This window comes from Trichomycterus rosablanca, chromosome 5, assembly GCF_030014385.1.
Source record: "Trichomycterus rosablanca isolate fTriRos1 chromosome 5, fTriRos1.hap1, whole genome shotgun sequence".
NCBI classification, from domain to species: Eukaryota; Metazoa; Chordata; class Actinopteri; order Siluriformes; family Trichomycteridae; genus Trichomycterus; species Trichomycterus rosablanca.
The window spans coordinates 43,934,172-43,960,600 of record NC_085992.1 but is presented as its reverse complement, the minus strand read 5'-3'; the positions used below and the strand labels follow the sequence as shown (position 1 = coordinate 43,960,600).

The 26,429-nt window shown below is 39.4% G+C and overlaps 2 protein-coding genes across 4 annotated transcripts; one reads left to right on the top strand and one right to left on the bottom strand.

Moving 5' to 3' along the window:
• The first annotated feature begins 63 nt into the window (after positions 1–63).
• On the top strand, positions 64–9,769 carry sfxn4 (sideroflexin 4). Of its 2 annotated transcripts, XM_062995257.1 has the most exons (14): positions 64–211; positions 313–378; positions 2,219–2,281; positions 2,376–2,402; positions 2,555–2,609; positions 2,719–2,744; positions 3,858–3,911; positions 4,007–4,069; positions 4,203–4,271; positions 4,401–4,491; positions 6,786–6,901; positions 8,867–8,952; positions 9,045–9,162; positions 9,280–9,769. In XM_062995257.1, exons 1-14 carry the CDS (start codon positions 173–175, stop codon positions 9,355–9,357), a joined length of 951 nt encoding a protein of 316 aa, XP_062851327.1. In that variant the 5' UTR covers positions 64–172; the 3' UTR covers positions 9,358–9,769. The 2 variants fall into 2 exon arrangements, with proteins under 2 accessions (XP_062851327.1, XP_062851328.1); XM_062995258.1 differs by lacking the exons at positions 64–211; positions 313–378 and adding an exon at positions 2,061–2,103.
• Positions 9,770–12,033: 2,264 nt separating this feature from the next.
• On the bottom strand, positions 12,034–26,040 carry dennd10 (DENN domain containing 10). Of its 2 annotated transcripts, XM_062995255.1 has the most exons (10): positions 25,901–25,943; positions 25,707–25,773; positions 23,992–24,188; positions 23,513–23,592; positions 22,337–22,485; positions 22,097–22,208; positions 21,175–21,275; positions 20,586–20,693; positions 13,826–13,920; positions 12,034–13,737 (listed from the first exon to the last, which is right to left on the bottom strand). In XM_062995255.1, the coding sequence occupies exons 2-10, from the start codon at positions 25,750–25,752 to the stop codon at positions 13,570–13,572; spliced, it is 1,056 nt and encodes a 351-aa protein (XP_062851325.1). In that variant the 5' UTR covers positions 25,753–25,773; positions 25,901–25,943; the 3' UTR covers positions 12,034–13,569. The 2 variants fall into 2 exon arrangements, with proteins under 2 accessions (XP_062851325.1, XP_062851326.1); XM_062995256.1 differs by having other exon boundaries at positions 23,992–24,258; positions 25,707–26,040.
• Positions 26,041–26,429: the final 389 nt, after the last annotated feature.

The window sequence follows — 26,429 nt, the reverse complement described above, 5'->3', positions numbered from 1 at the left end:
AAGTGCGCATGACGTGTGTCACGTGATACACACACGGAAGTTTGAGACACACATGTGAGTTGTGTCTGTCTGACCTCCATCTGTATGTTTCCCCCCACAATATTTCTCTTTCACTCCGGTTACAGTAAATTCTGTTTTGTTATTTAAATAAAAATACGCACTGATCGCTCAAATGGATCCCAATTTGGAATATTGGCAAATCAACGGAAAGGTACTTACTAATAACACATACTGTATATGGTGACTAAATGTGATTATTTAGTATTACATGAACATCTCTACAGTGATAATCTTTGCAATATTCTCCTCCAGTCTTTCCTAAGCAGACTACGTATCTGGTTAAATATCCTTGATCCCAGTTCCATCCTGTCCTCTGAAGTGAGTAACGTTTTACCATCAACGTTATCCAGTCTGTGATTTGTTCATTCTTTTAAACCTTTAACTGTCATTTAAGAAAAAGAAAAGTTTTCCAATGTTGCATTAATGTATTCACAAATTAAAAATTTAATGTCCTCAACACACTCCAAAAAAGTTGGGACAGAAGCATGGCTACCACTGTGTTACATAATCTTTTCTATTATAGACACCTTTTAATTGTTTGGGAACTTGGGATGCTAATTGTTGCAGTTTTGCAAACAGAACCTCACTTGCTCAACAGTCTGTGATCTCTGTTTTCTAATTCACCTCTTTATGATGCGTTATACAATTTTAATAGGAGATAGAGCTGAACTACAGGCAGGCCAGCCAAGCACTCATACTTTGTGTCTACAAAGGCCTGGCATTGTCTTGTCTGACTGACAATTACTTTGTGAAGTTTGGCACAAAGTGTTAAGCCATGACCCATCTTTGTTTGTGAAGACTGGGCCTTTGGTTTATCCTCCTTTTTTCAAGAGATACTGTTCCTTGTTGCCAGTTTACCTTCTTATTGTGGAAAGTTTTAAAATGGTGTAACTTTAATATGTTATAAATATTTATTCTTTTCACTTAAGGATTTAAGACTCTATAGTTGCTTATCAATGGAAACCCACCAAAAAGAGTTTATGATGTCAACACTTGTTTCAGTACTGAGCTTGTATGGCCTATATTGTTGTTTACAGGAACATTACTTGAAATTAAGAGCTCTAGAAAGCTTCTGATTTCTCACAGTGCCCCAACAGGAATCTAATGACTAAGAAAGGGAAGACATACACTGATCAGCCATAAAATTAAAACCACCTGTCCATTTTATCAACTCCACTGACCAAATAGAAGCACTTTGTAGTTCTACAATTACTGACTGTAGTCCATCTGTTTTTCTGCATACTTTGTTAGCCCCCTTTCATGCTGTTCTTCAGTGGTCAGGACCCCCACAGGACCACCACAGAGTAGGTATTATTTGGGTGGTGGATCATTCTCAGTACTGCAGTGACACTGACATGGTGGTGGTGTGTTAGTGTGTGTTGTGCTGGTATGAGTGGATAAGACACAGCAGCGCTGCTGGAGTTTTTCAACACCTCACTGTTGCTGCTGGACTGAGAATAGTCCACCAACCAAAAATATCCAGCCAACAGTGCCCCGTGGGCAGTGTCCTGTGACCACTGATGAAGGTCTAGAAGATGACCAACTCAAACAGCAGCAATAGATGAGCGATCATCTCTGACTTTACATCTACAATGTAGACCAACTAGGTATGAGTGTCTAATAGAGTGGACAGTGAGTGGACACAGTATTTAAAAACTCCAGCAGCGCTGCTGTGTTTGATCCACTCATACCAGCACAACACAAACTAACACACCACCACCATGTCAGTGTCACTGCAGTGCTTAGAATAATCCACCACCCAAATAATACCTGCTCTGTAGTGGTCCTGGGAGAGTCCTGATCATTGAGGAACAGCATGAAAGGGGGCTAACAAAGCATGCAGAGAAACAGATGGACTACAGTCAGTAATTGTAGAACTACAAAGTGCTTCTATATGGTAAGTGGAGCTGATAAAGCTGGACAGTGAGTACTGAAACAAGGAGGTGGTTTTAATGTTATGGCTGATCGGTGTATGTTTGTTTATACAGAGCAGTGACTACTGTGGGATGCTGATGGACATGAATCACACTGCTTTTCACCTGTGTAATTACAAATAATCTTAAAGTATATGTAAAATATTTTGCAGCCTGCCAATGTTTTACCTACTTATTAATTTTAAAAAAATGAACTGTGTTTTATGTATGTTTTTTGCCTTTAGGCTGAAATTCTAAACTCTCGCTCTCTGTTAAAAGATCAAGGAAAGCAGCAAAATGATGATAAGGTACACAGATACTTTTAATCGAGAATTGGTATATATTCCTTTTATTTTATGTTTTAATTCATTTGTCAATATATTTTATTTGTTTAATTACTAGGTTTCTAATGCCTGGATGCTGTCTCTCGTAAGTTTTTGCTTAACCACAGAACTAAGTTTATGTGGATAAACATGTAGAAATTGTAATTGAATGTAATTGTAATTTAAATGGATGAAATATCTCAATGGCCAGATGTGTGCTTCAAAATTAACGTGAACTGTTCATTTTGGCACCATTAGACATCTGTGCATGCTGATACTGGAGCACTGATACACCCAGTGTTTCGCCCACATGGTAACTAATACTTATGGTTATTATTATTTAATCTGTTATTAACTATGATATGGTTCTTTCATTTAACCAAATCTCTGTTCTAATGTAACAATGTATTTTATTTTCTCAGCTTTTCTACCTATTTCAGTTCCTTTGGTGAGTATTATTACTAAGTAACCTTTTTGTCTACACAGAAAAAAATAATAAAAGCATTCACCTTATTGTATGAAGATTGTTTGGCAATTTGTGAGCAGAGGTCAGGGATAGCATGGTTGCCTCTACTTTCCAAATGGTAGGCCTATAAGTCTTGTTAATTACATTAAGACTAGGACAGCACTGTGCACAGCTGGTGGAGTGGGTTTGACCCATGCAGCCCTGACCAGGATGAAGGAATTAGTGAAATGAATGAAAGAGAAAAGTCAGACAAAGTGGCAGATCTTTGGTGTTCTTGAGCTTATACAAAGTGGACAGTTAGCACTGTCCATCAGGTGAGTTCAGATGCCCTATGGCACTGTGTGAGCTGCAGTTTAAAAGGTGGTGATAGATTTACATGGGTTGGAGGAAGGTGGACTTCACCCATTAGAGGCAATTTATCAGGTGGTCAATGGCCCACAGTAGAAAATGGTTATAATGGTATCAAACTTAGGGTGCAGACTTTGTTAGATTTTGTTTAGTGTGTTACATTTAAAAGGAATTGCCACACCAGCACTGAGTTTCTGAACTCCTCGGTTCGAAACTCGGTGTTGCCACCGGTCGGCTGGGCGCCATCTGGCGGGCATAATTGGCAGTGCCTGCAGCAGATACTAATTGGCCACCGTATCTGCAGGGTGGGGGCCAGACTATGTGTGTGTTGGTGGGTCTTCATACGCTGTGTAAGGACCCTGACTGGCGGAAGAGATGCCTGTGCAGAATGCAGGGGCGAGAAGAGGAGGGCTGTGCACGTGTCGGAAGAGGCGTGTATAGTGACGTGCTCTCCTTGGATGCAATCTGGTATCTCTCAGCAGCGGAAGACAAAATTGAGTGCTCTAAATCGGGAGAAAATGCATAAAAAAAAAAAACTTTTACTTTTAAACAAATTTAAGAAACAGATTTAATGGGCTTTATTTACATAAACATTGTTTGCATTTTGGGACAAAATAGGGCAGTTTTTCTCACCCTGTTGTTTGAGAGTTGGAAGGTATATTCAATAAAATGTATCAGAAAATGTATTAGATATGAAATTATTAAAGTAGGGAAAAGGTTAATTATTTCTTCTCTTCTGTTCCATAGGTTGTAGCAAGTTTTGTGCCCCATAAAGGTGTACCACCTGCTTTGTTCTGGCATGTAATGCAATTTCCAATGCTTTAATTTCTTTTTAATAGAAATTTTGACTGTTTTTATAACTAATAACTTTAATCACTTTAATCTTATATCTACAGTTTTTGCTTCAAGGTTACTCTGCTGGATTTAACCACGCCAACAGAAACAAAACAACCACTACGGTAATTATGGCATTTACCTGCTAAATCCCATAACACTTAAAAACACTTATTGGATTTAATACTTACATTGTGACATATTGTAAATTGAACTGCTTTTGACTGACTATGAAACACTATTCTTGCTTTTGTTAAGGAAAATAAAACCACATTGAAGCAGTCTGTCCTTATTATGGGAACCGTTGCATATTCAACAGTTGCAGGGGTAAGAGCATTTTGTTTTTCTGCAATCTTTAAATTTTACAAAATAATTTGTTTACCACTGTTGCACATTGGCATTTCCTTGCATTGTCATGCATTTCACCACTGTCTTTTTTTACTGACCAATTCTTAGGCCCTTCCTCAAATTATACTGCAGCGTCTGCAGCTCAGCAGTGTTTCAGCTCAGGCCTTCTGTAGATCAGTGCTGCCTATCCCCCTATCAGGTCAGTAAATAAATGAATGTGTTCACTGGCATCTGTCTTGTTCTCTGTGATAAAGGCCTCATTTATTGAGTGCCACGGAGATGGTTGTCTGTCTAACTGTTTATCTTATCTCTGCACTGGATCTTTATTAGAGTGATTGTTGGGTTCTGTCCTACCTTCCTAACCAAGGCTTTCCTTATCTGCATTCCCAATTTGGATGGCCAACTTAAGGAAGGTTTAAGGTTGTGCCAAGCTTTTCCTATTTCAAAATCTTTGAGGCTACTTGGGTCCTGGGAACACTAGAAAGACAAGTTTTAGATATTGTTTCCCTACCCTTATATACACTGATCAGCCATAACATTAAAACCACCTCCTTGTTTCTACACTCACTGTCCATTTTATCAGCTCCACTTACCATATAGAAGCACTTTGTAGTTCTACAATTACTGACTGTAGTCCATCTGTTTATCTACATACCTTTTTAGCCTTCTTTCACCCTGTTCTTCAATGGTCAGGACCCCCACAGGACCACCACAGAGCAGGTATTATTTAGGTGGTGGATCATTCTCAGTATGAGTGGATCAGACACAGCAGCGCTGCTGGAGTTTTTAAATACCGTGTCCACTCATTGTCCACTCTATTAGACACTCCTACCTAGTTGGTCCACTTGTAGATGTGAAGTCAAAGATGATCACTCATCTATTACTGCTGTTTGAGTTGGTCATCTTCTAGACCTTCATCAGTGGTTACAGGACGCTGCCCACGGGGCGCTGTTGGCTGGATATTTTTGGTTGATGGACTATTCTCAGTCCAGCAGTGACAGTGAGGTGTTAAAAAACTCCATCAGCATTGCTGTGTCTTATCCACTCATACCAGCACAACACACACTAACACACCACCACCATGTCAGTGTCACTGCAGTGCTGAGAATGATCCACCACCCAAATATTACCTACTCTGTGGTGGTCCTGACCATTGAAGAACAGCATGAACATATGGAGAAACATATGGAGTACAGTCAGTAATTGTAGAAACAAGGAGGTGGTTTCAATGTTGTGACTGATCAGTGTATACCTAGCAACAATTTAATCACAGGGATCAGTAAACAGTTACTTGGACATGGTGGCTTGGTTTTTGACCTGACAATGCTGTACATTTTGGGCCCTTATAAACCAAGCCCAACTTTTCAAACAGTGTCTGATCAAATCAAGTTGTAACAGGTTAAAAACAATTTAGTTCAAGACACAAGAATAATTAAAGCAAACAAGATCCACCTAAGCACAGTTAGAGTGCCACAGCAAAGTGTTTTGGATCTTTAATCATTCATTATAGGTGATTAAGTGTCGACTGATCTTTTGCATCATTTACAGGGAGATTCACTCGAAAGAGGCCCCAAATATTCTGTTGTAACTTACTTTAGGATGGCCGCTCAGGTGGCGCAGCGGTAAAATACGCTAGCACACCAGAGCTGGGTTTTCGAATACATCGTATTGAAACTCAGCTCTGCCACCTGGCTGAGCTGGGTGGCTGCATGAACAACGATTGGCTGTTGTTCATAGGGTTAGGGGCAAGCCAGATCATGGGTCCTCATAACTGGCGCAATTACAACCCTTGCTGGCTGATTGGTGGCACCTGCACAGGGCTGAGGAATAATGCTGATCAGGGTGTGGCTCTCCGTGCACAGTGCTGATCGGTATATATGAACTCGACTCGTGCAGGTAAAAAATGCTGTCTGTACTGAGCATGTGTCGGAGGGGGCGTGTGTCAGTTGAGAAGCGTCCTCAGTCAGTGGTGGAGGGTGGAATCAGTGGAGGATGCAATTAGGGTAATTGGACACGACTAGATTAGGGGAGAAAATTGGGGGAGGGGAAGGTTGGAAAAATAGAAAAAAAAAAAAAAAAATACCTTTAGGATGAAGCAATCTAAATAAAAAAAATACGCGACATACCTTGTATGTGTAATTGATTTCATTACATGCGATGTTGGAAGTGATCTCCAATTGACGCAGTTCTCCATGTTCCTGAACGTATCGGCAAGCAGGGGCATCTCTTTCGAGTGAATCACCCTGTAGTTGTCTAATGTTACACCACCACTTATGCACCAGGTATAAGCAGGTGTTTCATTATTATGCTGCTGGAAGGTAATTTTTCAAACGTTTAAGCTACAGTCATTTTGTTACCATGGACACACAGTGTCACTGATGCAAAGTACCAGTGAGACTACAGTGACAATAGCCTTCCAATTGGCTACATTTGGACAATGATTTGCATTTACACTTAAATTTATATAAATGATTATTCTTATGCACTGTTTAGCTTGTCTTGCTGCCTTCAGCGTCTTGGTGGTGAGGAGTGAGGAATCAGAAAATGGAATTAAAGTCTTTGACTCTAATGGGAATTTAGTTGGTACATCAAAGGAAGCAGGATCTAAGGTAAGGATTCTGTCAAACACATTTTATAAAAAAAAAAGCCAGTGTTTTCATCAAACCCAAAAGGAATTACATAAAAAAAATGTATCAATATAAATGTACAGATGTGTGATGGTTTCTTAGTAAGCTGTTGCAATACCATCGACTTCACTGTGCCTTGACATAAATTCTAAACATTGTTAAATTATACTCCCAAATTAGTGTAGTCAGTTTGTCTTCCGCTGCTGGGGAGCCCCGATTTTTTTTTTTGTTGAGGTGGGTATATTGCTGCTCACACCTCCGACGACCCCCCGCAGCCCTTATCGGAACCCTTTTCCACCCATGCACTCTGCAAAGGCCCCTCTATTCGCCAATCATGGGTCCTTACACAGCGTTTAAAGACCCCTCCCACATATTCCGGTCATCCCTCTCTGCAGGCACTGCCAATTATGCCCGCTAGATGGCGCTTAGCCGACCAGTGGCAATGCCGAGTTTCGAACCGAGGAGTTCAGAATCTCGGTGCTGGTGTGCTAGCGGAATATCTCGCTGCCCCACCTGGGCGCTATAGTTAGTTTTTGATGATACTGGTACAGTGTGGTGTCAAGGAGGTTCAAAAGCTTCCACAAGTGTTTAACTTGTGACTGTAAAGGCCATAGCATGTGATTTACATAGTTTTAATACATATTAAACCATACAGTGACCCCCTCGTGCCCTGCGAATGGGAACACGAAAGAAATCTCCTGGAAGAAGGCTCTTCCATCATAATAGGAATTTCCTTAACATTTATTAGTTAAAAAATTTATTGGTTGGCTGCTCAGGTGGCGCAGCGGTAAAAGACACGCGCTGCAACCAGAGCTGGATTTCGAAGGAGCGTCGTTTCGAATACAGCTCTGCCTTCACGGTCGAGGCTGGGCGGCTATGGACAACGATTGGCCTGTTGTCCGGGTGGGGGGCGGGACTTGAGACCGTAGGGGATGCTCTCTCAGGAACGGGGCGGTTGCGCCCTCTGCTGGCTGGTTGGTGGCGCCTGTATGGAGACGGGAGGGGGTGTGGCGGAGTGTGTGATCCTCCGTACACAGTACTCTGCCACGATGCACTCGTCAAGTGTGGGTGATAAGATGGTCGATTGGCTGTGCACGTTTCGGAGGAGGCATGGAACGGCCTCGTCAGCCCGACAATCAGGAGCAGGAATCCGCACTAATGAGAGGATGATAGATGGGACGAAATTGGACGTGCTAAAATAAAAAAAAAAATAAAAAAAAATTATTGGTTTGTACTGATTCTCTAAATGGGGAAATTGGCTCCAAACTCTGTCAGCAAAATGCTTTTACAGCTCAACTCACAGGACCCTTTTACAATTTATGCCCAACAGTCACACCTGGTGGTGGGGCTTGAAATCAGAATCAAAAAGCTTTATTTATCATTATATGGAGCATATAACGAAATTACGTTGGCTATCCCAAGGTGCAAACAGTTAAAGACAAACATAAGAGTACAATAGTGCAGATGGACATTCAGACATGTAACAGGCAGACCATGTGATACGTGCAAGGACAGACAATAGATTTCAATAATTACAATGATACATCTATAGCAGCAGTTTCACCAGGAGACACATTGTTGCACATTGTTCAAACAGCTACTGTGTTGTGGGGTTATTACTCAGTAAGCTTATTTGGTTTTGCATATTTAGTGTTCTTATGGCCCATGGGGAAAAAAAACTGTTCGAGAGTCTGGTGGTCCACCTTTTTAGTGACCTGTAGCATAAACCTTCTGATTACTAGGCCAGTACCGTAACGGTGGAGCTACCACAGCCCGTATAAAATGTGGCCTGTAATTTTGTACTTTTACCTTTACTATACATTAATGAATGCATGTATGTGGACCATAATGCATGATTTTTACCACTGCTGGAACCACCCAGACCTTGTGTAATATATGGAAGTCATATGTTGCATTACTGGTAATAAAAATCATTTTGTCTCTAAGGCGGTAAGAGAGACTGCCATATCCCGAGCAACTCTTTTTGGTACCACTGCAACTGTGCCCATTCTGCTGCTCTTTCTTTTAAAAAGGTACTGCGCTGCTCATATCTATTCTAGTCAGGACTTGTTGACTTTCAGTCATGGGTGACTTGGTATCTAATGATATGTTTATTTTCACTCAGGGCAAAATTTGTCCAGAGGAACCCAATGCTGTTTGCTCCTGTTAGACACATTAGCACTGCGGTTGTCCTTGGCCTGATGATCCCTGTGTCCTTCAGTCTATTTCCACAAGTTGGCAAGGTAACTTGCATCAAACTGTTGTGATAATTGTTAATCCATAGATACACAGATGTTAATTGTATCCAAATCTACATTATTTTCAACTTCTTAAATTATTTGTTTTATCTTTTCATTTAGATTAAAACAGAGTACGTGGAAAAGGAGTTGCAGACTTCAACTAATGATATGGAGCTGTTTTACCACAGAGGACTGTAACTGTCACCTTGAAACCAACACTCAATGTTTATTATACATTCACAATTGCCGCTGGACTTAAAATGGTTTAAACAGTCAAGGGTACCCAGCAAGTCCTAGGATAAACCTATCCTGTTGTCAAAAAGCATGTTTCCCCATGAATGTACATTCAAAATCGGTAACAACAAGGATTTTTTTAAATAATGCATAGGTGTGTATGTTTATGGACAGTAGTGGCCTAGTGGGTGGAGCTTTGGGCCATCAATTGGAAGGTTGTGGGTTCAAATTTCTCCTTTGCCATGCAACCACTGTTGGGCCCTTGAGCAAAGCTCTTAACCCTTTCAGCTACATGGGCCGACCCCAGCTTCCAAACAAGCATTTCATTGTACTGTACACATGTATATATATTTATGACAAATAAAGGCATTCCATCTGCCCTAGATTATTATTCTTGTTGGTTATTTTTTTTAGGTATTTGTTTTGGGGATGGCATGTTTGTTTGTTTGTTTATTAGGATTTTAATGTCATGTTTTACACTTTGGTTACATTCATGACAGGAACGGTAGTTACTCATTACACAAGATTCATCAGTTCACAAGGTTATATCAAACACAGTCATGGACAATTTAGTCTCCAATTCACCTCACTTGCATGTATTTGGACTGTGGGAGGAAACCGGAGCATCTGGAGGAAGGGGATGGCATGTAAAGCATAAATAACCCTTTTTCTCAGTAAACAAGGTGGTATTAGCCAATCAGCAATTCTGCAGTGGGTTACATAAAAACATTTAATTCTGGCCCATTTAATGGCATTTTATGAGGCTAAATACTGTATAATCGCAGCATACAGCTTAGCGGATGAGGGCGTTGTTTTTAACAGTATCAGCTGGGCTACAGCAATGACCAGAAATGTATTGAGTAGCTAATCTATTAACAACTTTGGGTAGCATTTTGGGGAAGGCCCTTTCCTGTTTCATCATGGATGTGCCACTGTGCACAAAGCAAGGTCCATGAAGACATGGTTAGGCAAGACTGGTATTGGTATTTTAGTGGCCCACACAAAAAAAGCCCTAATCTCAATGGCACCCAACATCTTTGGGATTAACTGGACAGTTATTAAAAAGAAATGATTAAACAAGCACAATTACTCACAGACGTATTCAAAAACTTTATCTGCCCATAATTCTTATTGGTTATTTTTATAAGTGTTCGTTTTGAGGATGGCATGTAAAGCACTTTTGTCTCAGTAAACATGGTGGTATTAGCCAATCAGCAATTCTGTGGTGGGTCACATAAAAATGTAATTCTGGTTGTAACAACTGTCATAACAATTGTCTCCCACTATGTTGCCAGGGAGTAAAAACTGCAGTTTTTGACACCCAGGACTCTATTCTGGTGAGTAGAAAATGCACTATAAGAAATCCCATTTAAATAAAAAGACAGTTATGTTAATTGCCACATACCACTTACCACATACCACTTACCACACACATCTTGGTTCTTGACATCCACACATTACACTTTATGAGGCTAAATACCGTACAATCGAAGTATACAGCTTAGCGGATGGGGCTGTTGTTTTTAACAGTAGTGACCAGAAATGTATTAAGTTGCTAATCTATTAACAACTTTGAGGCAGCATTTTGGGGAAGGCCCTTTACTGTTTCAGCATGACTGTGCACAAAGCAAGGTCCATAAAGACATGGTTAGACAAGATTGATATTGGAATTTTAGTGGCGCACATAAAAGCCCTAATCTTAATGGCACCCAACACCTTTGGGATTAACTTGAAAGTTTATTGCGGGCCTTAAAACAAATGATTAAACAAGCACAATTACTCACAGACTCATTCAAAAACTTCTTAATTCCCAAATAAGGTGAACGCACCTTAAGACATCTTAACAACATGCAAACAAATTTAAATCTAAGATCAATATTTGTATTATTTTTTAAATATTTTGTTTATGCATTTTCTCCCTTTTTCCTCCCGACTTTTAGCGCGCCCAATTGCCCGATTGCGTCATGCTTCCTCTCCACTAATGCCGGCCCCGGCTCTGATTGAGGAGAACGAAGCTAACCCATGCCCCCTCCGACACGTGGGCAGCAGCCGTATGCATTTTCTCACCTACAACAGACGAGATCAGCTGCGGATCAGCTCCGTGTACGGAGAGACACACCCTGATCAACGCACTCCTTCCCCACCCCTGTGCAGGGGCCATCACCCGCCAGCAAAGGGCGTAGCTGCATCTGTTATGAGAGAGTCCCTATCCGGCTTAATGCCCCACTTCTATATGAACAACAGGCCAATCGTTGTTCATGTGGCCACTCAGCCCAGCCGGATGGCAGAGATTCGATACGATGTATTCGAGATCCCAGCCCTGGTGCGCTAGTGTGTGTTTTTACTGCTGCGCCACCTGAGCGGCCAATATCTTTTTTTTTTTTTACTTGACTTTAGTTTTACAGATTTAAAATTACCACATATGAATGGTAAATGAAATGTAAAGTTTCTGTATATAATAAAATTAAGGGAAGTGTTTTCTAGTTTTATGTTTCTTTAATCAATTTTAGTAAAGATTTCATAACTTTTAAGACAGAATATAAATTTTACAAATCTAACAAAAGTTAATTGCATTGTAACATGAATCACATTATGTTAATGTTAATTCAGAATTTTAGACTTTACAATGAAGCTTACTTTTATATACTTATTAATATATAATCTGACATTTATTAGTAAGAACACCATTATATTAAAAAAAAAATCACATGTAAAAAAAAAAAAGCAACATACAAAATTGAATTGGCACATACTCTGCAAGCACATTCATCAGATGAGTTACTGAAATAGAGCAATAAATTGGCCACAGAACACAGATCCTATGCAGATGCTATGATTTGGAAACACTGATGTTTTTACAGTTTTATGTAAAAATCAGACAATTAACTTATTAATTTTACTGCATTCATCACCTTATTCAAATTGACCAACATCCTGACTTAGATATAATTCAGATACAATTTGAAACACTTATTTTTTCACTTGTACAATAATGATTTTGAACCAGGTATTGCATCAGTCTTTACCATTTCTATTTTAAATACTGTAAAAATCAATCAGTAATACTTTCATGCTTCAAGTGCCACCAAAGTAACTGATTAGTTTATGTTTTAACACCTGTGCAGTTGAAATCAGGAATATTCAATCCACCCAAAGAAAAATTTAAGATAAATTCTCCTGCAGCTTTTAGATTTTACTATTTTAAGTTGAATGATTAAGCAAATGTGCTGTATTATAGAGATTCAAGTGTTCAAGGTATGTTGCAACCATGGTGCAAAATAAGGAGCTTCCACAAAAGCCGAGAAAGGAGATAACTTTATTGCACCAAACGACCATAGGAGTAAGCCCAAAATTTCACTGAGGCCTTAGCAATCTCAAATAAATAAATATTTATGAAGCTATTGCTTCAAAATTGGCACCTTAAAACTCATGCGAAATTTGTTGCTGATCATATGTTACAAAAAGCAGGAGCTTTTTTTTCTTGCAAAACAGCCTCTTAGCTGGTGAACAAAAAATAAGGTCTCACGGGTCACACACATGTATTGATGGATTATAATAATTGGGCCAAAGTAGAGAAGTGCAGGGTGAATCTCCATGTGTGTGGGCCACAGGTTACGTTAGGACTTCCTGCGCAAAGCCCATGGCAGTGTCAAGCTTGCTTTCAATTTAGGGCAGACCTGTTTTAGTTGTTCTGAATATCTTTGGGTTTTTATATATACTTATTATTTTATTGGGTGCAGTTAAACTTCTGTTTTTATATGGGCACAGTGAGTTAACTAGATAGAAATTAAGGCACCATGCCACAATCCCATTACTCCTATAAGTGTATGTAAACTTTTAACCTTACGTTTTTGTTGTGGGTCAGACACCAGCACATGCTGTTTACACTTCATTATAGATGGAAAACAGACTTAAAATGCTAGTGTAATTATGCAGCTTTTTATATTAATCTGTTAATGTGGCAACCATAATTAAGAGATGGTGAATAGATAATAGTCTTGCTCCGTGAATTGGAATAGCTAACTAATTTATCAAGTAGCACAAACTGTCATAATACATGAATCATAAAATCTGTATAAAACTATTTTTATGCAAATTTAGAATTTACAAGTTTACATTAATAATGTGGTCACATTGTCATTTCCTTCTCATTGGTTAATGAGGGGTTCAGATTGGTCAGATCTTGAGAAGCTGCTCGGCTGCTGCCAAATGGAAGAGAAAGCTCTCGGTTGCTGGAGGAAAGTGACGCTGCTTCAGTGTCTCCAAAGTCAATTTAGTGCCTTTTTCTTCCTTTGCTAGGGCTACCAAGTTACTGATAATTTCCTTGGTCTTTACTGAGATATCCTAATAACAGAGAAGAGTAATTAAATATACTAAATGTAATCAAAGAAAGCCATCATGTTTTTCGTCTGTCCTGTCCAAATTAGTTTACCTTGATAACCTGAACATCTGTGCGATCAGTGTCTTCTGCAGACTGGACAATCAAGTGACCAATCTCTTTATGCAGTTTTCCCATAGTCATTGCATCTATAATAATGGAGAAAACAAACAAGCATCAAAAACAGACTTTGACAAATACATTATAAAAACAAGCTATGTTTTTGGTGTTTATTGGCTACCCAGCAAAACAATGTCACATATAGACTACAATTCATGGTATTATTTTGTTGTAGGCCACAGAAGCATTTGTGGTTGATTGGATGGCATATGCAAAAAACTTTAAAAAAAACTGCTTCAGATTGTCATTATGTGCTGACATAAAAATTTCACTTTTGTCAAACTAAGGGGTCAAATTAAAAGCAACAAAAATGCCGCTCAGGTGGCGCAGCAGTAAAAACACACTGGAACCAGAGATAGGATCTCGAATACATCGTATCAAGTCTCAGCTCTGCCTGCCAGCTAAGGCTGAGTGGCCACATGAACAACGATTGGCCTGTTGTTCAGTTGGGGTGGGATTAAGCCAGATAGGGTCTCTCTCTCATGACTGGTGCAATTATGACCTCTGCTGGCTGATTGATGGCGCTTGCACAGAGATGGGAAAAAAGTGCTGTCAGGGTGTGTCTCTCCGTACATAGTGCTGAGCTGCACTGCACTTGTCAAAGTGTGGTTGACAAGATGCATACGGCATGCTGCCCACATGTGGGAGCGGGCGTGAGTTAGCTTCGTTCTGCTCAATCAGAGCGAGGATCGGCATTGGTGGAGAGGAAGCATGACGCAGTCGGGCAATTGGTCGCACTAAAAGGGAGAAAAAAGCGGAGAAAATGCGTAAACTATATATATAGTGCCTAGCAAAAGTATTCGGCCCCCTTGAACTTTTCAACCTTTTGCCACATTTCAGGCTTCAAACATAACGATACGAAATTGTAATTTTTTGTGAAGAATCAACAACAAGTGCGACACAATCGTGAAGTGGAACGAAATTTATTGGATATTTTAAACTTTTTTTAGAAATAAAAAACTGAAAAGTGGGGCGTGCAATATTATTCATCCCCTTTACTTTCAGTGCAGCAAACTCACTCCAGAAGTTCAGTGAGGATCTCTGAATGATCCAATGTTGACCTAAATGACTGATGGTGATAAATAGAATCCACCTGTGTGTAATCAAGTCTCCGTATAAATGCACCTGCTCTGTGATAGTCTCAGAGTTCTGTTTAAAGCGCAGAGAGCATCATGAAGACCAAGGAACACACCAGGCAGGTCCGAGATACTGTTGTGGAGAAGTTTAAAGCCGGATTTGGATCCAAAAAGATTTCCCAAGCTTTAAACATCTCAAGGAGCACTGTGCAAGCGATCATATTGAAATGGAAGGAGTATCAGACCACTGCAAATCTACCAAGACCCGGCCGTCCCTCTAAACAGCTCAAACAAGGAGAAGACTGATCAGAGATGCAGCCAAGAGGCCCATGATCACTCTGAATGAACTGCAGAGATCTACAGCTGAGGTGGGAGAATCTGTCCATAGGACAACAATCAGTCGTACACTGCACAAATCTGGCCTTTATGGAAGAGTGGCAAGAAGAAAGCCATTTCTCAAAGATATCCATAAAAGTCTCATTTAAAGTTTGCCACAAGCCACCTGGGAGACACACCAAACATGTGGAAGAAGGTGCTCTGGTCAGATGAAACCAAAATCGAACTTTTTGGCCACAATACAAAACGATTTATCTTCCAACAAGACAATGATCCAAAAAGAACAGGTAAACACTACTGGTGGTTACTGTAGTGCCAGCTATACAGGTTGAGTAATGGACAGACCTGTTTTTGATGCTTTATTTATATATATATATATATATATATATATATATATATATATATATATATATATATATATATATATATACAGTATATATATATATATATATATATATATATATACACACAGTATATATATATATATATATATATATATATATACAGTATATATATATATATATATATATATATACACAGTATATATATATATATATACAGTATATATATATATATATATATATATATATATATATATATATATATATATATAAATAAAGCATCAAAAACAGGTCTGTCCATTACTCAACCTGTATAGCTGTAGTGCCAGCTATACAGGTTGAGTAATGGACAGACCTGTTTTTGATGCTTTATTTATATATATATATATATATATATATATATATATATATATATATATATATATATATATATATACAGTATATATATATATATATATATATATACACAGTATATATATATATATATATACAGTATATATATATACAGTGTATCACAAAAGTGAGTACACCCCTCACATTTCTGCAAATATTTCATTATATCTTTTCATGGGACAACACTATAGAAATAAAACTTGGATATAACTTAGAGTAGTCAGTGTACAGCTTGTATAGCAGTGTAGATTTACTGTCTTCTGAAAATAATTCAACACACAGCCATTAATGTCTAAATGGCTGGCAACATAAGTGAGTACACCCCACAGTGAACATGTCCAAATTGTGCCCAAAGTGTCAATATTTTGTGTGACCACCATTATTATCCAGCACTGCCTTAACCCTCTTGGGCATGGAATTCACCAGAGCTGCACAGGTTGCTACTGGAATCCTCTTCCACTCCTCCATGATGACATCACGGAGCTGGTGGATGTTAGACACCTTGAACTCCTCCACCTTCCACTTGAGGATGCGCCACAGGTGCTCAATTGGGTTTAGTCCATCACCTTTACCTTCAGCTTCCTCAGCAAGGCAGTTGTCATCTTGGAGGTTGTGTTTGGGGTCGTTATCGTGTTGGAAAACTGCCATGAGGCCCAGTTTTCGAAGGGAGGGGATCATGCTCTGTTTCAGAATGTCACAGTACATGTTGGAATTCATGTTTCCCTCAATGAACTGCAGCTCCCCAGTGCCAGCAACACTCATGCAGCCCAAGACCATGATGCTACCACCACCATGCTTGACTGTAGGCAAGATACAGTTGTCTTGGTACTTCTCACCAGGGCGCCGCCACACATGCTGGACACCATCTGAGCCAAACAAGTTTATCTTGGTCTCGTCAGACCACAGGGCATTCCAGTAATCCATGTTCTTGGACTGCTTGTCTTCAGCAAACTGTTTGCGGGCTTTCTTGTGCGTCAGCTTCCTTCTGGGATGACGACCATGCAGACCGAGTTGATGCAGTGTGCGGCGTATGGTCTGAGCACTGACAGGCTGACCTCCCACATCTTTAACCTCTGCAGCAATGCTGGCAGCACTCATGTGTCTATTTTTTAAAGCCAACCTCTGGATATGACGCCGAACACGTGGACTCAACTTCTTTGGTCGACCCTGGCGAAGCCTGTTCTGAGTGGAACCTGTCCTGGAAAACCGCTGTATGACCTTGGCCACCATGCTGTAGCTCAGTTTCAGGGTGTTAGCAATCTTCTTATAGCCCAGGCCATCTTTGTGGAGAGCAACAATTCTATTTCTTACATCCTCAGAGAGTTCTTTGCCATGAGGTGCCATGTTGAATATCCAGTGGCCAGTATGAGAGAATTGTACCCAAAACACCAAATTTAACAGCCCTGCTCCCCATTTACACCTGGGACCTTGACACATGACACCAGGGAGGGACAACGACACATTTGGGCACAATTTGGACATGTTCACTGTGGGGTGTACTCACTTATGTTGCCAGCTATTTAGACATTAATGGCTGTGTGTTAAGTTATTTTCAGAAGACAGTAAATCTACACTGCTATACAAGCTGTACACTGACTACTCTAAGTTATATCCAAGTTTCATGTCTATAGTGTTGTCCCATGAAAAGATATAATGAAATATTTGCAGAAATGTGAGGGGTGTACTCACTTTTGTGATACACTGTATATATATATATATATATATATATATATAAATAAAGCATCAAAAACAGGTCTGTCCATTACTCAACCTGTATAGCTGGCACTACAGTAACCACATATATATATATACACATATATATATACAGTATATATATACAGTATATATATATATATATATATATATATATATATATATATATATATATACAGTGTATCACAAAAGTGAGTACACCCCTCACATTTCTGCAGATATTTAAGTATATCTTTTCATGGGACAACACTGACAAAATGACACTTTGACACAATGAAAAGTAGTCTGTGTGCAGCTTATATAACAGTGTAAATTTATTCTTCCCTCAAAATAACTCAATATACAGCCATTAATGTCTAAACCACCGGCAACAAAAGTGAGTACACCCCTTAGTGAAAGTTCCTGAAGTGTCAATATTTTGTGTGGCCACCATTATTTCCCAGAACTGCCTTAACTCTCCTGGGCATGGAGTTTACCAGAGCTTCACAGGTTGCCACTGGAATGCTTTTCCACTCCTCCATGACGACATCACGGAGCTGGCGGATATTCGAGACTTTGTGCTCCTCCACCTTCCGCTTGAGGATGCCCCAAAGATGTTCTATTGGGTTTAGGTCTGGAGACATGCTTGGCCAGTCCATCACCTTTACCCTCAGCCTCTTCAATAAAGCAGTGGTCGTCTTAGAGGTGTGTTTGGGGTCATTATCATGCTGGAACACTGCCCTGCGACCCAGTTTCCGGAGGGAGGGGATCATGCTCTGCTTCAGTATTTCACAGTACATATTGGAGTTCATGTGTCCCTCAATGAAATGTAACTCCCCAACACCTGCTGCACTCATGCAGCCCCAGACCATGGCATTCCCACCACCATGCTTGACTGTAGGCATGACACACTTATCTTTGTACTCCTCACCTGATTGCCGCCACACATGCTTGAGACCATCTGAACCAAACAAATTAATCTTGGTCTCATCAGACCATAGGACATGGTTCCAGTAATCCATGTCCTTTGTTGACATGTCTTCAGCAAACTGTTTGCGGGCTTTCTTGTGTAGAGACTTCAGAAGAGTCTTCCTACTGGGGTGACAGCCATGCAGACCAATTTGATGTAGTGTGCGGCGTATGGTCTGAGCACTGACGGGCTGACCCCCCACCTTTTCAATCTCTGCAGCAATGCTGACAGCACTCCTGTGCCTATCTTTCAAAGACAGCAGTTGGATGTGACGCTGAGCACGTGCACTCAGCTTCTTTGGACGACCAACGCAAGGTCTGTTCTGAGTGGACCCTGCTCTTTTAAAACGCTGGATGATCTTGGCAACTGTGCTGCAGCTCAGTTTCAGGGTGTTGGCAATCTTCTTGTAGCCTTGGCCATCTTCATGTAGCGCAACAATTCGTCTTTTAAGATCCTCAGAGAGTTCTTTGCCATGAGGTGCCATGTTGGAACTTTCAGTGACCAGTATGAGAGAGTGTGAGAGCTGTACTACTAAATTGAACACACCTGCTCCCTATGCACACCTGAGACCTAGTAACACTAACAAATCACATGACATTTTGGAGGGAAAATGACAAGCAGTGCTCAATTTGGACATTTAGGGGTGTAGTCTCTTAGGGGTGTACTCACTTTTGTTGCCGGTGGTTTAGACATTAATGGCTGTATATCGAGTTATTTTGAGGGAAGAATAAATTTACACTGTTATATAAGCTGCACACAGACTACTTTTCATTGTGTCAAAGTGTCATTTTGTCAGTGTTGTCCCATGAAAAGATATACTTAAATATCTGCAGAAATGTGAGGGGTGTACTCACTTTTGTGATACACTGTATATATATATATATATATATATAAATAAAGCATCAAAAACAGGTCTGTCCATTACTCAACCTGTATAGCTGGCACTACAGTAACCACCAGTAGTGTTTACCTGTTCTTTTTGCCACTCTAATCAACATTTGGCATTGTACATGGTGAGTCTGGGTTTGAGTCTGGCTGCTTGCTATTAATAAAGATTGGTGGTTATGTTGGTTAAGCTGCTGGCAACTGGGTGTGTGTCAGCTCCTTGGCCAGAACTAAGGTAGTGCAAGTACAAATGGGAAATGGAAATGACTAGATTAGGGGTAAAAGGAAAAAAAACATGTATTTTGTGTATACTTAGGTTGTCTGTGTCTTATACAAACAAAAAGTATTTTTCAAGAAGAGTAGAGTTTTAAAATTGTGTTAAAAATGTCTTTCAGTGCTCAGGTGACACAGTAGTAAAACACACTAGCACACCAGAGCTGACATTTCGAACTCATCAGTTCAAAACTCAGCTCTGCTATCTGGCTGGGCTGGGCGGCTACATGAACAACGATTGGCTGTTGTTCATACAGTGTGGGGAGCCAGATAGGGACCTCATAACTGATGCAAATATGACCTCTGCTGGTTGGTTAATGGCACCTGCACAAGGACGGGGGATAATACATTAATCAGCATGTGGCTCTTCGTACACAAAGCTGATCCACATATGAATGCAGGTGATAAGATGCAGTCGGCTACTGCATACGTCTCACTCCCCTCAATCAAAAGTGAAGATCAGCATCAGTAAAGAAGAAGCGTAATGCAATCAGGTTATTGGATACGACTAGATTGTCTTTGAACGACCCTGCTAAAGTAAATGTCATTTCACTCTTTAGTTCGATCCATCCTAGTGTTTGTCTTTTGTAACTGCATGGCTGTTTGCAATTCAGTCAAACAAATTGTCAAATGTATTGTTAAACAAGGCACATATTGTATGAACAATATTTCTGTTAGTAAAAGGCACCAAAGACACCACTTTTCATTTTTTTTTTAAAAACTATTACCTTTGGAACTTTGAGATATAGTGATCTCACTGTCAAGAAGATTGACAAAGACATCGAACAGATCCGCTCTGTTGACAACCTCCGGATCCACAAAGCCTGCAACATATCCTGAGCACACAGAGAGCAGCAGGAGCAATCAGGAGCCAGATTCTCAAAATTAGATAAAATGCACAGTCCTTCCTAATAATATTATTTGAGTCAGTAGTTTAACTAGCAGAGCTCTCCATGTTAGTCTACGTTGTTAGATATGACTAAGCCCATGACTTTCATTCATTTATTTATTCACTGTCTGTTTTACCCCAGCTCTATCCAGTTCAGGGTCACAGTGGGTGTGATTTATTGGGCAAAAGGTAGGAAACACCCCGGACAGGTTGCCAGTCCATCACAGGGCAGACACATACTCACACTTATGGTTATAATACATTGTTGTAATGGCTACATGCAATAAAATTAAACTTTGTTTTTGGTTTTATAAGTATTAATTCTTGATCATATACTATTTTCTCCTGTGGATATTTTAATACTATTCATTTAACAAAACTTCATTTTAGTTAACAAAAATGATTAAAGTACCATTCCTGCTCAATACCTGTACATTTTCTGAGGTCGTCCAACTCTTTGTCCTCCAGGTGAACATATGGGTGCAGAATGGACCAGTCTTTCCGGTGCCATGTCAGGGCTGGAAGTGTTCTGGTGTTAAAAGCAAAAAAACATACACCCATCACCCAACATTGCCACTAAAAATCTCTCCTTTTTAAATAACTAAAATTTAAATTAAATCTATGGCCTACAGGTGATGCAGTATATAATGTAGAAATATGTCACTGAATTTTTTAAAAATTACTAAACCCTATCTAAAGAATGAAGAGAATTTTAAGACACAGCAATGGAAGGAAATGTTTTTGTCAGGTCCTATTTAGGACAGCACCTGCATTCTTGTTAAATGTAACAAGAAAACGCCCAGCCTGCCAGTAGCAGAGCTGAGATTTGAACTCATTAGCTCTGGCGTGCTAGCGTATTTTATCGCTCGGCCAACTGAGCACCCCATCTTTTTGTTTTAATGTGTACATCATCTTTCTATTTTAATGGACTGGCCACCTATCCAGGGTATTTCCTACCTTTCTCTCAGTGAATTGTACCCATGTGACCCTGACTGAGTAGGATAAAGCGGTGTTTTGGCAGCACGGCAGTCTAATCAGGTGAATCCACCACAGTACCACGGGCCTGGTCAGGTGCTTAACCCAATACAATTGATTGGGTTAAAGAAAAAAAAGCCAGAAGGAGATTTACTTATATGCCGCTGTACCAGTGGTGCCTACTGGCTGGTAACTGTAAAATCTGTAAAAAGGTGCTCTGTGGTTCCACAATATTTTGGAATGAATTTGTGTGTTAGTCTGCTGCCCTCCTCAGCCCACTGTGGCATTGCAACAAGGAAATAGAACTGTCTAACTGGGAGAATAAGGCTGAAAACATATTACATCCCATGAATATGGAATCTCCATTATGATTACCTTGTGAACTCAAGCAGAGCCTCAACACGAGGGTGGTAAACCACAATCCTTTTCTTTAACATCAGTGCTGTATACAGAATGATTGTTTCCATTCCAAACTGAGAAACCACATCTGGATTGGACACACAAGACATTAGACCTCTCTGATCCAACCTACCCTTACTACAAGTGAACTGCTTAGAACAGAAATGATTTAGATTTTTATCTAATGATTTAGATTTTTCTAAACTCAGGTAATACCTTTTATGGATCCAGCCAGGTAGGCTTTTCTGACGTCATAATCCTTGATAAAGAAAGAACCATTCTCATCACTTTGGCAAATGCCCTTAGTTAACACAGCGATGTAGCCCTCCATCATCCTCACTGGACTCCCATGTTTGATGTACATCCTGTGAAAGCACACAGCACAAAGCAGTATAACACGAATGACACATATTTTGAGAAATGTATTAGACAAGTGCCTAATTTATTCTAAAGCAATTAAATGGTAAATATCAATTTAGTCTGAAATTCATATATATAGAATATAAATATATAAGTATATACACTGATCAGCCATAACATTAAAACCACCTCCTTGTTTCTACACTCACTGTCCATTTTATCAGCTCCACTTACCATATAGGAACACTTTGTAGTTCTACAATTACTGACTGTAGTCCATCTGTTTCTCCCAGTCGTCCTCTGTCAGCCCCCCCCCATGCTGTTCTTCAACTGACATGGTGGTGGTGTGTTAGTGTGTGTTGTGCTGGTATGAGTGGATCAGACACAGCAGTGCTGCTGGAGTTTTTAAATACCATGTCCGCTTACTGTCCACTCTATTAGACACTCCATTAGACACATTAGACACCTAGTTGGTCCACCTTATAGATGTAAAGTCAGAGACGATCGCTCATCTATTGCTGCTGTTTGAGTTGGTCATCTTCTAGACCTTCATCAGTGGTCACAGGACGCTGCCCATAGGGCGCTGTTGGCTGGATATTTTTGGTTGGTGGACTATTCTCAATCCAGCAGGGACAGATATGTGTTTAAATACTCAATCAGCATTGCTGTGTCTGATCCACTCATACCAGCACAACACACACTAACACACCACCACCATTTTAGTGTCACTGCAGTGCTGAGAATGATCCATCACCTAAATAATACCTGCTCTGTAGTGGTCCTGTGGGGGTCCTGACCATTGAAGAACAGGGTGAAAGCAGGCTAAAACAGTATGTAGAGAAACAGATGGACTACAGTCAGTAATTGTAGAACTACAAAGTGCTTCTATATGGTAAGTGGGGCTGATAAAATGGACAGTGAGTGTAGAAACAAGGAGGTGGTTTTAATGTTATGGCTGATCGGTGTATATATATAAAAGTATATACATTATGAAAATATATTTGTCATATTTTAGCAAAATATAGATCTTACCTACACAGAACTCGACTGAATGCTGCATATTTTTCAGGGTTAAAATCCTTAGAGGTAATAACTATAGACAAATGTGTAACCTACGTGAACAAACATATAGAAAACATATGCTAAATATTTTAGACCTTAAGACAATGCTAAATACTCAGCACACAATACACACAAAAATACATTTAAATATGACTTATTATAAACACTTTCAGATGTGGTTAAAGACTTAATGATGTTTTATAACTAAATGCAGGGCTGCCAATAGTTGTATGTAGCAGCACAACAGTCTAATCTCAGCTGTGGGTTCATGCCTAGAACCCATTCAACCATTCCCCCAATCATGGACATCAGAGATGGTAGGCTGCATTTTAGACCCCTGCACCGCATGAGTGACCAATGTTCAAACTTTAAGTTTGATTTTGTGGTCATCAATCATTTTTGTGAAGCTTTCTGCATACTGTATGTTTTGGGATACTGGAAATGTGTACCTTCTTAAGGGCGGTGGGTTCCTGCACCTCTACAGTACTGATGTAGTACCAGGTTCGGCAGTACTGCCCGAACACAAATGCGTGTATGTGTGGAGAGTCGTGGGACAGGCAGCACTTCCGCATGAGGACTTCCCGCAGTTCTGCACTGACTGATGGGAAGCACCAAACCCACAGTGTATCCGCGTTCACATCTTTCTCTGAGAAAGCAAGAGATAGATCAATGATGCAATAAAAACCTCTCAACAAAACACTTACCTGTCAGTAGAGCTGAAAGTGAAGAAATGCATAATTTTTAGCAAATCTAAGATGTTGTGCTAAGACCAAGATCTGTGAACCAAAAACAGCCCCAAGCAAAAGACAAATTCAACAATATACTTAAAAGCTTATATTTTTTTCTAACCTAATAAAAGTAATGCACAAATGATTTGCACAGCTTGGGTTTGAGTGACAAGCATAATTCTATGTGAGGAAGACAATAAAACAAGAATGCAAATTTGATATGATGCCAAGCAAAGTGACCTCGACCTGAGCAATTTTTTGTACTAAAGGTCATCATCATATGTTCAGTTATTAACATAAAATTACATATGAGATATTGACTAGTTTACCTACACCTATTCACAACTATTTTCACCTATAGTATGGCTTGTTGCTGCCATATGTTATGCTGTTAACACGTGTGTTGTTAACTGTCTTAACCCATGGTCCAGATGGCTACCACATCTGTGGTATTTCTTATAACTTTTGGATGACTGGTACTGGGCATCAGCCAGAATGAGTGCTAATATTAGTATTGTGTTAAGATTAAATACTTAATGGCACATCACTGAATACGTCCATAATGTTAAGTTACCAACAGCAATAGTAAAAAGATGTTTAGTCTCAGGCTGAATTAGAAGACAAGTATTAGGCTTTAATGTCGATGTCAATTAAATGACTTATTAGAGGTCATCAAGGTAATAAGGATGTTCCACCAAGGGTTGAATAATAGTGCATATGGAGATTTTTCAAAGTTCATTTTCTGTGTATTAATAATTAATATTTTTGTTCAATTCTATACACAGCTCCATAATACATTCTACTGTGAGAGGGTTTGAATATTTCTGATTGCAACTGTATTCTCGAAATAGCTTTGTATTGTTAATTGTAAGAGACTCTGATTAAGGAAACCGATATCAAAATCATTTGGTGGAACCGATTCTTTGAATCGACTCAGAATTGAATCAGAATTGATAGACGACCGCAAACATCAAACATTAGGATATCATATATTTATTATCTAAACAGTAGTCATTTGTGATTATAAATTAGTGTTTATATTGGCCATCCCATACGATATTGTTTGGATAAACATCTCTAACTAATCATTCACACACTTAACATCAGGAATTGAAACAGCTCTTTTAATTTCTGATCTGATGCACGTCTTAATCCGGGGAAATTTAAGTCAATTATAGTCGAATCAAATGTATGTCCAGACTACATATACATTTAAAAATTTACAATAATTTTACCAAAATATTTAATTAAATCTCCGGCTTCATGATAGGCTCACTTCTATACTGAAGTCTCGACTCTTTGAATCGACTCTTTAGTGAACATCATTTGGGAATTCATATCGTTCAAAACTGAATACTAGAGTATAACATGATACAAATTAGTGTTGTATATAGTTATATTGTTAACCAGTATTAGAGTCTTTAAACAGTTCTTACCGATCAGTCCCACACTTAACATCAGCTGAGTCTCACACACAGCCATGTCCAAATCCCTCCTGCACGCCTGAATCAGTGAAAACTTCAGTCAGCGGGAGTAAAAACTAGCTGTCCTGACCACACATCAATTCTCATCTATTTATTACATGTCTAGCCATGAATTTATAAAATCCTGGCCATCGTGATACACTCACTTCCTTATTAAATAAAGTCCTGCTCCTGAACTAAACAATGTTTCCTGCTATATATGTGGTCACTTAGTAGACTAACTCAACAACAAATCAATGCATGAAATATATTATAGTAATTAAACTGCAAATTTAAAATACCAGATGTCAACACGCTTATTCTTTTCCTAAAACACAAAATAACGTTAACATAGAGCTATAAAATGCAAGCTGCACTCTAGTTGAAGGCCAAGTCTCAAATAGCGTTCTGTTTATTATGTAGTGCACTAGATATTGCGCAAATACCATAAAACGTACCCTATATAGTACTCATATCTAGGGATTAATAAATTATTTGAAAGACAACCAAAGGATGACGTATGAGCGCGTGCGTGGTTTCTAATTCATATCACAAACGTCTACACTGCCCCCTTTGTTGTTGGTGGTGCCTGAGAAAATGACTGACAATGACGGTTCTAAAGTTTGTTTTAACTTTGCAAACATTAACAGATCGTCCAACATATCGATCATTTCATTTCCTTCAACTGCTTTATCG

What these genes read in the sequence shown, in the direction of transcription:
- sfxn4 (XM_062995257.1), top strand. Translation starts at nt 173, where the DNA reads ATGGATCCCAATTTGGAATATTGGCAAATCAACGGAAAG. An exon ending in GTTCCATCCTGTCCTCTGAA is followed by an intron (nt 379 to 2,218) that starts GTGAGTAACGTT and finishes TTTTGCCTTTAG; the next exon opens with GCTGAAATTCTAAACTCTCG. An exon ending in AGCAGCAAAATGATGATAAG is followed by an intron (nt 2,282 to 2,375) that starts GTACACAGATAC and finishes TTTAATTACTAG; the next exon opens with GTTTCTAATGCCTGGATGCT.
- dennd10 (XM_062995255.1), bottom strand. Translation starts at nt 25,752, where the DNA reads ATGGCTGTGTGTGAGACTCAGCTGATGTTAAGTGTGGGACTGATCG. An exon ending in TTCAGTCGAGTTCTGTGTAG is followed by an intron (nt 22,486 to 23,512) that starts GTAAGATCTATA and finishes GTGCTTTCACAG; the next exon opens with GATGTACATCAAACATGGGA. An exon ending in CAGATGTTCAGGTTATCAAG is followed by an intron (nt 13,738 to 13,825) that starts GTAAACTAATTT and finishes CTCTGTTATTAG; the next exon opens with GATATCTCAGTAAAGACCAA.